Raw genomic sequence first — 14,120 nt, 5'->3', positions numbered from 1 at the left:
GTTATTAGATCGTGATAATGCACAAGTGAGTTTGAAATCATACAAGTTAATATTAAAACAATATTAAAATGTTTTGAGCATTGTCCCAAAACAAAAACAAACAAAAAAATAAAAACAAAAACTTAAAAAAAAAAAACAAAAAAACAAAACAAAGCAAAATTGTGGGGCGGCAAAGGAAGAATGGTCGTCCACAAAGTTCACGGACATACACATTTGCATACATGATTTCAACCACGAGGTGAGGACAAAATATGCACAAGTAAACTAATTACCAATTTGATAACATGTAAGATCGCTGTTGATCCTAAGTACAAAATAAAATACGTCCAAAGTGATGTGAAATTGGAGTATGGGATTGATATTAAGAAAAAAAATGTATGGTACAGCCGATAAAAATGCATTGAAAGGTTGTATGGAAAATTTGAGGAATCTTATATTGACCTCCACCAATTCTTGCATTCTTTACAAATCGCCAACCCAGGTATCATTGTTGACATTCAAATAACAGAGTTCTCAAAGGGACCTTAGTATTGCAATTTCTTGCATGCATTTTAAGCCAACGATCGAAGGTTTTCGATTTGCATCCCTATTATCGCCATTGGCGGTATACACCTCTATGTGAAATACAAAGGTCATTTCCTATTAGCCGTGAGAATGAACGGTAAGAAGGAAATATTTCCACTCACATACTCAATTGACGATTCTGAGAATGATGTCACTTGGACTTGGTTTCTCAAACTAGTAGCAACACATGTATTGTCTTTGCTGATTATGATTCAATGTAAATCATTTCGGATAGGCATGCTAAGATTGGGTGGCGTTTAATGATTTGCCTAAATTAAAAAGCCCCCGTGTCTAGCGCCGCTATTATCGAAAACACATTTGTAGTAATGTGATTACCAAGTTCATAAATAAAAGGCTAAAAGTATTAATTTTAGAAGCAGGTACTGCAATCACACGATATGATTTTTGAAAAATAATGGAAACCCTAAGACAACTCTAGCTAGATGCATAAATACAACTACTTGTCAAAAATCGACCCCCAAGCGTGGACATTATTGTCTTATTATGGTGGTTATCGATTTGGCATAATGACAACCAGTTCATCTGAATCTTTTAATAACTCCCTTAAGAGTTGTCGGATGTTGCCACAGCAATAGCAACGCTAACTTTTCACAAGTTAAGCACAATGTTTGCTGACAAGCGAACATTGGGATAGAGGATGGAAGTAGTTGGGTTGTGTTGGCAAAGAAAATTTTGTGAGTTGTCTAAATGAGAGCATGCGCAATGCAATTCAACTATTCAAAGATATAATGATGCGACATGATTGTACGTCGTTGCTCTTGACACAAACCACATTTCTCAAGATCCCCTAAGAATCTAAGATTTGTGAAAGTTCACTTGGAGAATCGTATGTGCAAATGCGAAAAATGGAACATTGATGGATTGCTCCGCTCACATGTCATTGCAACATGTAATTTTTAAAGGGTTATGTGTGACTCATTTGTGCCATCGTGTGACTCATTCTGTAGTTTATTTTATCGTAAACCAAAGTGTTTAAATAATGTGCAGAGCCACGAAAGAAGGAGCAGTTACACTTGAAACATAAGACTAGGAAAATATAAACAAATATAATATGACTATACTAAGGGTCCGTTTGGAAAGCAGGAAAATGACTTCTGGAAAATGTTTTTTGGAAAATGAGTCATTTTCCAGAAAACATTTTCCTTTCCAGTGTTTGGTTGCATTTTGGAAAACTTGGTGTGTTTATTTTCTTTTCTAGAAAAATGAGTAAAATTGTATGTTTAAATATTTTGGCGGAAAATGACTTCCCCCAAATTTTGGCGGAAGTCATTTTCCGCCAAAATGGCTTCATTTTCCCCAGTCAACGGAAAATGTTTTCCGTTGACTGGATTTTACTGTTGCATCCAAACACTAAAAACTCAGAAAACATTTTCCAGAAGTCATTTTCCGGGTTTCCAAATGGACCCTAAGTCTTAACACGCCCCCACAAGATTGGGGCGCCGTCAGCGAGCCCTAGCTTGGACCAAACGCAGCAAACAAACGAAAACTAAGAGGTTTAGTGAGGAGATCAGCCACCTGCTCAACTGAACGGACATAGCTAACTCGCAGGGAGCCCGAAGTAACATGTTCATGCACAAAGAAATAGTCAAGTGCCAAGTGTTTAATTTGTGAGTGAAAAACCAGATTTCTGCACACATACGAGGCACTCAAGTTATCAGTGACTAGCAGCGGTGTGGATTGCAGACGAACCCTAAGCTCAAGCAACAAATTCTGAACCCACATCACTTTAGTAGCAGAATTGGCAAGTTCCCAGAACTCGGCCTCTGTGGAGGACCGAGAAACTGACTGTTGTTTCACAGACTTCCAGGAAATGAGATTGGAGCCAAAAAACACACAATAGGCAGTGGTAGACCATCCACCGTCACGAACGCCACCTTAGTCAGTGTCCGAATAAGACACAAGAGAGAGATGACAACCACGCCGAAAATATAGACCAAAGTGTAATGTACCTTTAACGTAGCGCAGAACTCGCTTCACCGTTTGCCAGTGACCCTCAGTCGGCGATGCCATAAATTGTGCCAAGCGATTTACCGTAAAAGAAACACTAGGCCTGGTAATTGCCACGTACTTCAAGCGACCAATAGCTTGGTGATAGGATATGGAGTCAAAAAGCGTGGTGTCTGCATGCAAATCAGCCGAAGGGTACATTGGAGTGGAGACTAGCTTCGCCCTCGTAATGTTAAACTATTCTAGAATATCAACCATGTACTGGCTTTAAGACAAAAACATACCAGTCGCAGTAGAAACTACTTCAACACCCAAAAATGGTGTAAGGCCCCCAAACCCCTAAAAGAAAACCGCGAGGGCAAGGCGACGGACAAAGTCCGCAGTGAAAGCTTCATTATTGCCTGTAACAATTATGTCATCGGTATATACCAAGAAGTATAGAGTGGCACTACAGGTACATTAAATAAACAAAGAAGTATCTGCTACAGATTTCTTAAAACCAACAGAAACAAGAAAATCAGATAATTCAAGGTACCAAGCCCGCGGGGCTTGCTTTAATCCATAAATCGCCTTTTTCAACCAACAAACATGACTGGGCCTCTCCTCATCAACGAAACCTGCCGACTGTGCTATATAGACTTCTTCCTACAATGTGACATTAAAAAAGGCATTGTTGACATCCATTTGACGCAACGCCTAGTCATGTGACAATGCAATACTCAGAATGACACGAATAGTGACCGATTTTACCACCAAACTAAAAGTCTCAAAATAGTCCCGTCCCAGTTCTTGTAGAAAGCCCTTAGCAACCAGTCGGGACTTGAACCTATCCATAGAGCCATTAACCTTGCGTTTAACTCTAAACACCCACTTCCAGCCAACCACATTGCGATTGGCCCAGGGCACTAACTCCTAGGTAGAGTTTTTAACCAATGCATTAAATTTATCGGTCATAGCATCCCGCCACAAATCACTTTTTAAAGCAAGGTCCACAGTGCGTGGTTCAATCGACGAAGCAATGGGATGAGAATTCGTCAGATTAAGGAACTTATAATCAAAGTACCTAGATTCGGACAGCGCGACTGGGTAGACCTACGCAAGGGAACAAAAATAGCTTGTTGGTCAGCTGAGTCGTTGATGGTGCAGCCGACTCCAATGAACATGCTACCGACGCTGACTCCAAAACACCTGCTGCTTCCACCGTTTGAACCAACTCGCCCTCTTGTTCTTGAAGATTATCAACCGGCAAAGAAGATGAAATAGGCACATGAATATGTGAACCAGTTGGCGAGAAACTTCCCACGGGAACGACAGACGCTAGAGACGGACTTCGAAGTAGACGAAGGAAGTGTTGTGCGAAATGGCGACGCACCGACAGGCAAAGCACCCGCCGACGACTCCAGGGCAGTGACTGGAACCTCTAAAGCCGGTGCTGGCGGAATTGTGATCGGCGGTATAGCCACGGCTGGGCCCAACGCAGAAGCCACCGTCGGTATATGAGTGGCAGGACTCGGTGATGGATGAGGTGGCAGTGGCTGTAGAAAATTTGTACCTGCAGTGCGAGGAGTAGGAGGAGGCAGAGACATCCAAACTCATATACACGGACATGGTCGATGGTGCGACAGTGGACACAGAGCAACAACTCAGTTTGCGAAATGGGAACTCATTTGGGACAAACTCAACATGACGTGAAACATAAATTCGACATTTCGACCACTAGATATTTCTAAACACCTATACGTAGACTGACTTAACGAATAACCTAAAAGGACACACGGTAGAGACTTATGACTCAATTTGGCTGGAAAATAAGGTTTTTGTCAGGGATAACACAAACACCCAAATGGCCGAATTTTCTGGTAATTCGGGTGTTTATTGAACATCTTTTCATATGACGAGGAATAATTAAGAAGTGTAGTGGGCATGCTATTAATCCTATATATAATAAAGCTATATGGTCTTGTGAAAATTAAATGGTGATAATCAACATTAAATTTTCACAAGACCATAATAATATTGTTAATTATAATAACAATAACAATAATAATAATAATTGCAATAATAATAATGATAATAATTTCCACTGACAGTTTCTAATATATATATATATATATATATATATATATATATATATATATATATATATATATATATATATTTATTTATTTATTTATTTATTTATTTATTTATTTATATTTCAATTTCTACTGGCAAATTATTGTGTGAACGATGGTCCACATAATTGTATGGATCATGAATATCAAATACATTTTTAATATATTAAAAATATATTATTTTTATATTAAAAGTACCTTACATACATATATAATGTACCCTTAGTATATTTAAAATATACTTTTTATTGCATGCAACCCCAAAGTTCATAAGTTTGAAATTAATATATGGCATAGCTAGGCGGCCTAATATTTAAGATTGTTGATGTACATATTGAGGACTACGGAGACAAAGATGCGTTATTCGTGGATTCATCGGATACTCTCCAACTTAATTGACGTGAAATAGGCTTAGTAACATTAAGATTATATTCTCGAATTATTAGTTCTCAACTTTTATTGATTACACACTTAATTCGATAGTATTTGGAAGAAAAAATCAATGTTCGAACTAAGATTTTGATTTTGGTCTTTAAAGGTCAATTGTATGTTGCTACATCTAGAGTTAGAAATTTCAAAGGTCTAAAAATTTTGATCCGTGGTGACTCTAAAATTATAATTCAATTACTATTGTAGTTTACTAAGTTCTTAAAAATTTGTAATATTAAATACTATGTACTAAATTTTTAATATAGTTTAAGATTTGTAGTAATCACCCACCTTAAATATTATTTTAATTGTAAATATATTTATGTTCATAATTTTATCATAGGAATTTACTCATAATAATTATTAAATAACAAAAATTTTATATATGAATGAACCTCATATATGGTATATTTTTATAACATATTTTCCGTGCATTGCACGGGACAAATACTAGTTAAATAAACGACAGTTTGAAAGGCATTAGACCAAAACGAGGAGGGCAAGGACGTGTAATGTAGTAGCGCCATATCACTCTCGACTATGTGCCTGCGTCGTCATTCAGCCAAACCATTGTGCTCCGGAGTGTGCGGAGGCGAAGTGAAATGAGAAATTCCTAGAGTATTAAAGATAGGAATTAACTTAACGCATTAACCCCCATTATCAGAAAAGATCGAAACAATTTTATAATCAAAATAGTTCTTGACCATACGTTTAAACTAAAGGAAGAGAGTGTGAACATCTGACTGAAGTTTTAGGGGAAACAACCAAACATATTTAGTGTAGTGGTCGACAAAATTTACGTAGTACCTATTTAAAGCCATCCACAGAGACTGTTGTAGAACTCCACACATCCATGTAAATTAACTGCAACGGTCGAATACTAGACATGGAACTAAAAGAAAATGGAAGTTTGTGACTTTTTTTGATATGACAAGAATTACATGCAAACGATTTAAGCTCTTTAAGCTTAAAATTTACATTATTATTTCTAAGCAGACAAGCTAGAATTTGAGTACTGGGATGACTAAACTAATGATGCCAATTCGACAACGACGACTTGAGGGTGATATTGCCCTAAGATCGCTGTACAGGAAGGCTGTAGACATCACTCACGAACGGTCCCCGGACGAGAGAAGTTCCCGATTGCCAATCCTTAACAACAAAATGTGTGTTAAAGAATTCAAACGAGACAGACTTAGTCTTACAGAGTTTAGAAACTGAAACAAGATTTTGTTGCAAACTTGGAACGCATAGCTAGTGGACAAACGAGTCCACGCATCACATGCAGAAGTAGCGGACGAAATGACCGACTGCAAAACATCCGAAAGACTGGCCAGGATAGTACTCAAGATTATTTAGCATGGTCCTGTTTGAACCAAGTAGTGTAGGCAGGATTCAATGCAGTGTGAGTTTCATTGAAATACTGAGCCGGAGCTGTAGTAGAACCCGTGACATAATCGAGAAGGTCAAAGTCCTATGAGCGTGGATTCTACCTGTTTCTTCCAAATAGGGAAATTTGCGGTGCTAAGTTTGATTGGTAGGTGGGTCAGAGCATGGATGTGAATGATAACTGTGGGATTAGCAACAACCATGATTGACGAAAAAAAGGAAGGAGGGAATGAAAAAAAAAATCTCGTTAGACAGATAGCTCTGATACCATGTGAGAATATGAAGTTCTGTAGTTTACTCATTGTAAACCAAAGTGTTTAAATAATATACAGAGCCACGAAAGAAGGAGCAGTTACACCTGAAACATAAGACTAGGAAAATATAAACAAATATAATCTAAACAAATGTAATATGAATAGACTAAACCTTAACAAATACTATTATACAGCATAATGAGTTATGCAAGTAATTTCTATCCATCATACTTAGAAAATGACTAGAGAAGCCATTTGCCTTATAGAAGAATAAGAAGAATTAATAAATAAATTCAAATTCTTCTTATACTTCTTCTTTGGGAGAAGAAGAAGAATTAGAATTTATTTATTAAGTTCAACACTACCACTAAGCCCAATGAATTTACAAAGTATGAATTGATACAATCGTTATACCCTGCACCACGGCGCACATAGAACTGTGCGCCCCGCGCCTTCCAAAACAATGTTGTTTTGGTAAGTTATGTAGGGAGTTGACGTGATTATGTGTATTTGTTTATAAATTATGTGTATTTGTTTATACAATTATGTGTATTTGTTTATACAATTATATATATTTTTTATACAATTGTGTACATCTTTTTTAGAGTAAATACCCAAAATGGTCCCTCGACTATAGCTAAATTCACAAATTGGTCATCGACTTTCAATTTCAACCAATTAAGTCCTTAACTTTGTAATTTTAACACAATTTGGTCCTCTGTCTATTTGACCGTTTGTTGACTGTGATTTTTGAGGATATATATGCAATTTCATGGTCCATCGTCGATTTTTTAAGGTTCTAGTTGCATTTCCAGACTGCACTGTTACATTTAAATCCACTGCCGAAAAGCAATCTACCAAATCCGGTCGTCTTTCTTCTTCCTCCCTTTGGATTCAATGTAGTTGAGTTCGTACCAGAGCGAAGAAGACGACGTGTTTCCAAACCAGTGCAATGTCATCCTGGAGGCCTCCACGTGCTCCAACGAGAGCTGAAGGTTCTTCTGGAGATTGTCTATCACGGTCAACAAACGATCAAATAGATGGAGGACCAAATCGTGTCAAAATTACAAAGTTAAGGACTTAATTGGTTGAAATTGAAAGTCGAGGACCAATTTGTGAATTTAGCTATAGTCGAGGGACCATTTTGGGTATTTACTCTCTTTTTTTAATACAATCATGTACATCTTTTTTATGCAATTATGTACATCCGAAACAAGAAATTTATGTGTATTATGTTAAGAGTTGATGTTTATTATGTTAAAAGTTTATGTATATTATCTATTGTGTTAGATTATATGTATTACGGAGTATCTTTTAAAAAAAAGAAGTATGTGTATTTTGTTATACAATTATGTATATTCATGTATACAAATATGTGTATTCTAGTATAAAATTATGTACATTTTTTAACATGAGATTTTTTTAAAGAAAATTAACTGCCAACACAGAGTAGCGAAATTTCAAAAAAAAAAAAAATATTGAAACGACGTCATTTTGCATCAGGGCGCACAAGGTGTGGGATATAAATTGCCGAATTGATAGGGCAAAATTTTGATGTTTTCATTTTCTAAAATTACGTTTTAATATTCACATTTCACTATTCACTCACACATACATATATATACATCTATAATGGTCATGAAAAAAAAAAATTTATATGTAAACGAGTTAATTAAATAAACATTATTATTAAAAAAATTATATAGTAATTCAATATAAAAAGAACCAACACAATAATATAATGTAATATTATTACAATATTACAAAATAAATAAACATAGGAGGTAACCTTAAAAAGAAAACGTAGCAAGATATGAAGTGAAATTCAAGCACATGAAATTAAACTTAAATTTATAAACTAAAGATATCGAATACCAAATCAACCAAAGCAAAAGTTTATTAAAAGCCAGGAGTATTTTATACGCAAGTGTCTTGAAATACATACGTATACGTATGTGTATGTATTAGCGATGAGTGGGATCTACTATCTTGCTCAGCTCTTCCAGTTTTCCCAGTCTGAATTTTTCGCTTTCATTAACCAACTGATAAATGTAGCCCATAAATTATGAACCAAAATTTGAATAGAAGGAAAAAAAAAAAAAAAAGATAGTTAATAATGAATAATCATTACAAATATGATTTATAAATAAGCGTAAAAATGCAATTAAGTAGATATAGCATTGAGTTTTTAGGAAAATTATATAATATTTGTTATTATAAGAGTTTATGAAATTTTCACATTTTGTAAATGCTTGAATGACATTTAAAATAAAGAATACAATTTGACAGATCGATCAGAGTAAATTTTTTATCAAATATTGATGTGATCAGATGTTATGTTCACATTTGAAAGGGAGATTATATATGTGTGCGTTTGTGTGAGTGAGATTCTAGGGTTTAATTTGAGAATCATCACCTCTATTAATGTGGAGGTGAGTTGAGTTTTTTCATTGTTCTTTTCTTGGAAGGCCTCCAATGCTTCTTTGTATTCCTTTTCCTGCCACCCATTTCACACTAAAGTGTTAATTATCCAGTTTTCTTGAAATTAATTCAAATATATATTTGTTTCATAATTTTGTAACAGCTAGCATACATTAATGATAATTAACGAGACATATAATAATAATAATAATAATAATAATAATAATAATAATAATAATAATAATAATAATAATGATGTTAATATTATTATTATTATTATTATTATTATTGTTGTTGTTGTTGTTGTTGTTATTTTCATGTCTTAAATACTATGCACCAAATATACAAATTGTAGGTTTCCCATAATGCCTAAGCCAGGTTTTCCTCATCGAAAAAAAAAAGTGTATACACACACACACACACACACACACATATATAGGGACGCACTCAGGTGCGAATAAGTGCCCAGGAAGGAAATGCGAACGAATCAGCGCGCGACACGTGTCCAGATCTAATTACTTAAAAAAAATGCGGTGGCATTTTCATAAATAATTGAACATCGAAGTGCAAGTAAAATCTCTTATAAGTGCACCTATTTTCACCTATAAGTGCATGTAATTTTGCCTTGTTATCATTCACTTTCCGCAACCATTCATGCACCTGGGTGTGCTTATAACTATATGTGCAACTATTTATAACTATAGGTGCAACTATTTATAACTATAGGTGCACCTACTTTCACCTATAAGTGCATGTAATTTTGCCTTGTTAACATTCATTGATCTGAGTCAGCGGGTAGTAATACTTCTGAAAACCACTCGCAAACATTCATACACCTAGATGCAACTACTTATACCTATTTGTGCAACTACTTAGAACTATAGGTGCAAATACTTACTATAAGTGCAACTAAGTATTGATGCTCAGTGTAAATTTTTATTTGCACCTATAGTACATTTTACATGCACTTGTAATACATTTTACTTGCACTTCGATGTTCAATTATTTACGAAAATGTCACCGCATTTTTTTTAAAAATCAGTGTTTCTCATCCATTAGATCTGGACACGTGGACGAACAGAATTCATTCTTGTTTCGCGCCTGGGCGAGCCGTTCGCACCCGAGTGCAAGTCTATATATATATATATATATATATATATATATATATATATATATATATATATATATATATATATATATATATATATATATATATAGGGATGTCAATCGGGCCAGCCCACTCGGTTTCGGGCTAACCCTGTCGGGTTGTCGGGCTAATCGGTTAATTAATATTTTATTCTCGGGTTCGGTTTGGCCCTAACCCTAAACTTCGGGTTGTCGGGCTAATCGGGCGGGTTGAACAATCTGAACTAATATTAGAAACTAAAAGTGAGTACTCATATTTAGAGTCGGAATAATAACGGGTCGGGGCGAGAAGTATACTCCCCGTCTCCATCCTCAATGAGAAATTGAGAAATTGAAAATAGTCCTTAGAATTTGACAAGAACGAAAAATCCCGTCATCATTAATTTTTAATTAAAATATTTAATTAATGTTGTTTTAAATTTTAAAAAACTAAAAACTTAAGTTTTAATTTAAATTATATATATATATATATATATATATATATATATATATATATATATATATATATATATTAGAAATGCTTACTGTACAGTAGCAATATATATATATATATATATATATATATATATATATATATATATATATATATATTAGTAATGCTTACTGTACAGTAGTGTAATGCTTACTGTACAGTAGCATTTAGTTATATATATATATATATATATATATATATATATATATATATATATATATATATATATATATATATTTATTTATTTATTTATTTATTTATTTATTTTTAATTATAATAATTATTTCATGTATGTTAGGTTTCACATCACTTTTATAACAAAGAATAGTTTTCAATAGATCGGGTTGTCGGGTTAGCCCTTTTAATTTCGGGCTAGCCCTATCGGGCCTCGGGCTAATCGGTTTCGGGCTCGTCGGGCTAATGTGTTTTATCGGGCTAGCCCGTTCGGGCCATAGCCCTGTCGGTTTCGTTTTTTATCGGGTTGGCCCATCGGATTCGGGCTAAATTGACATCCCTATATATATATATATATATATATATATATATATATATTTTGATAACATCAATATATAATGTTAGAATTTAATTTGTTTCATATATATATTTTTAATACCAACTTGGCTGGATATATGACAGATGTTTTTGTAGAGTGTAGTTAATTACTATACCTTCTTTTGGCAGGCTTGAGTGAGTGATTTGAGTTCACGATTTACCGTATCTATCTTCTTTCTAACCATGCCAACTTCCTTCCGCATAGGGTCAGTTAACACCTCTAGTTCCTGCAGGTACATTTTGCACCATTTCCAAATTAAACCCATTATATTAATTTTCTTTTTTATGTAGCAGTAAAACCAACAATTTATGAATCATATTTAATATTATAAGTTTGCAAGTGAATGCATTGTTATAATTGCAATGAGTTAATATCATCTGGAATCTTTCTGAGTATAGTGATTTTGCTCTGTTTAGTCTTAAACTTTTAAATTAATCACTTGTGGTTCTTCGACTTTTAAATTTTTACTATTTATTGTCCAAAGTTATCCATCTATGATCCTTCAACTATCAATTTTAACCACTCATGGTCCTTCTAGGAGGACCGCGGTTGGTTAAATTTGGAAAATTGAAGGAGCATAGGTGTTTAACTTGGACTAGGGATAGTAACAATTTGAAAGTTGAAGGACCACAGGTGGTCAATTTGAAAGTTTAAGGCTAAACGTGACAAAATCACTATACTCAGAGGATCCCATATGGCATTAACTCTAATTGCAATAAATAATATACAACATTCATAAATAAATAAATAAATGAAATTAATTGAAAGAGGCTAATGTTTTTTTTGAGTGACGAATGAAATTCGTAGTCATTATATCCGAGAGTCGAACTTGTAATCATTTTGTTACCAAGTCAATAATCTGACCAACTTGATTGAAAAAGGCTAATACTTTGATCAATGTGGAGTTGATCAATTTCTAGCCAGCCACCATAGCAAGCCACAAACCAAAAGTTAGATAGAAACTCATTTTTCAGATTGAAATTAAAAATGTATTATTTTAATTTTCAGTCTACTTTTGATAGTTTTGGGTGGATCTATCAACGATGCAATTTTAGTTCATCTTGAAGTTATGATGCAAGATTTTGTACTCAAAAGAACACAAGACAACATTATGTACTACACTGAAAAATCTGAAATGTCATATGTATATGATGATATGAAGGAAGAGAATAATTGATATATAATATATGTATATATGGTGCATACTTCCCAAATATGTGCGAGGTGTTTGGTTTGTTGTTCTGCTCGGTTGAGTTGAGATTCCACTTTAATCTTCACCTCCATTTTCCTCTTCTCAATCTCTTCTTCTCTAGCTTGGAATGAAGTTATGGCCATTCTGGTGATCTCCTCCTCCTCGTTCTCCTCCATTGACAATCTCCCACCACTCCCAACACTTGTAATACTCATCATCATCTTTTGGCTCATTCCCCTACACCTTAGCTTAGCTTCATCATTCTCAACTTCTCCTTTATATATACATCATCACTTCTAGGTACCTAGCTAGCTAATCATTATCCCTCTTTTTTTTTTTTTTTTGGATGACTTGAGAAACCCCAGAACCCTTTTGAGTGTGAGTAAATCGATCAAAGTATATATAAGGTCCATGTACTATAATACGTGTTTTGTTCAATTTAGTCCTTCTACCTTAATTTTGTTCAATTTAGTCTATGTATGTTTAAAAGTGAAACAAATAAGGGCAATATATGATATGGCGGCATGGCGCTGACATTATATTTGTCACGTCATCATACTTACATGTCAACTCATATATTATTTTATAAATATTTAAAATTAATTATTTTTACCGTTAATATATACATTAATATGTCCAAAATAAATACATAAATATAAGCTATTGTCCTTAATTGTTTCACTGAAACGTAGATCATCGCCATTCTTAACCGAGACTCAGGTTAAGCTCCGTCTTGGAACCTTGTGGGGTTAGGAGTAAAGCATCCCGAGGTTGGCGCATCTTGTTGAGCGTGGAGAAGCATTGGGAACCCCAATTTCTTTCTTCGGAGCCGTTTCTTTTCCCGTCCCCCGCCCCGGCATAGCGTTTCGCTTCCGATTCTTCGGAAGAATAAACTGTAGTACATGGACTAAATTGAATAAAACTAAGGTAAAAGGACTAAATTGAACAAAACAGTATAGTATAGGGACTTAATAGGTACTTTGACCGAGTAAATCTCGTCTTGTGACCCTAGTCAGTAAATTAAAGGACCACAAGGAAGTAAACCAGTATAGGTTATTCACAGCTGACCGACTCAAACTAAAGGGTCGAACAAGAATTCGAACTCGTGACTTTGTGGTTACAACTTACAGATGTGAATCTCTTGCTATCTTAGCTGGGGTTATCCCATCATTATCCCTCTTGGTTGTTCACTTGAAGTAAACACCTACCTTGACTCTTAGTATTCTTTGAGTGAAACGAAAATTTGTTAGGTGGTGCATAAGTTGTGGATAGATATCTCTGTAGTTGTATGTCTTTTGACAAATCTATTAACTATTTTTAGATTGATCAATCAATTGAGTTATTTGTAAGAACTGGAGTTCGAGTAGATAATTGTATGGAGATGGTAAACTTTTGCTTGAAGCATGAGGTATATGTAAGTTTGTTACTATACTTTGAGGTATGGTATTTGAGTACAAGTTACACAAAAATTGGGATGTGCTTGCTAGCTAGATGGTCCCCTTTGATGGGGTATGTACCTTGTTTGCAAAGTCAAGAACTGAACAAGTCTGGAAGCAATATAGTACTATATGTGCTCCATACGTGAGATCATAAAAGTTAAGCATGTGACAACATTTTT

At 34.6% G+C, this 14,120-nt stretch overlaps 1 protein-coding gene across 1 annotated transcript; it reads right to left on the bottom strand.

The window, feature by feature from the left end:
* Window positions 1–8,526: 8,526 nt before the first annotated feature.
* On the bottom strand, window positions 8,527–12,771 carry LOC109176875. Its single transcript, XM_019326272.1, has 4 exons — window positions 12,517–12,771; window positions 11,426–11,536; window positions 9,135–9,215; window positions 8,527–8,760 (listed from the first exon to the last, which is right to left on the bottom strand). The coding sequence occupies exons 1-4, from the start codon at window positions 12,733–12,735 to the stop codon at window positions 8,683–8,685; spliced, it is 489 nt and encodes a 162-aa protein (XP_019181817.1). The 5' UTR covers window positions 12,736–12,771; the 3' UTR covers window positions 8,527–8,682.
* Between the last annotated feature and the right edge of the window lie 1,349 nt (window positions 12,772–14,120).

The sequence above is a fragment of the Ipomoea nil genome, unplaced genomic scaffold, assembly GCF_001879475.1.
Source record: "Ipomoea nil cultivar Tokyo-kokei standard unplaced genomic scaffold, Asagao_1.1 scaffold0761, whole genome shotgun sequence".
NCBI classification, from domain to species: Eukaryota; Viridiplantae; Streptophyta; class Magnoliopsida; order Solanales; family Convolvulaceae; genus Ipomoea; species Ipomoea nil.
Note: the sequence above shows the minus strand (reverse complement) of the source record. Positions and strands in the feature narration are given on the sequence as shown.

Coding starts and splice junctions, on each gene's coding strand:
- LOC109176875 (XM_019326272.1), bottom strand. CDS start 12,735: ATGAGCCAAAAGATGATGATGAGTATTACAAGTGTTGGGAGTGGTGGG. Junction 11,537..12,516: donor ACCTCGCACATATTTGGGAA/GTATGCACCATA, acceptor ATGTACCTGCAG/GAACTAGAGGTGTTAACTGA. Junction 8,761..9,134: donor TCACCTCCACATTAATAGAG/GTGATGATTCTC, acceptor TACATTTATCAG/TTGGTTAATGAAAGCGAAAA.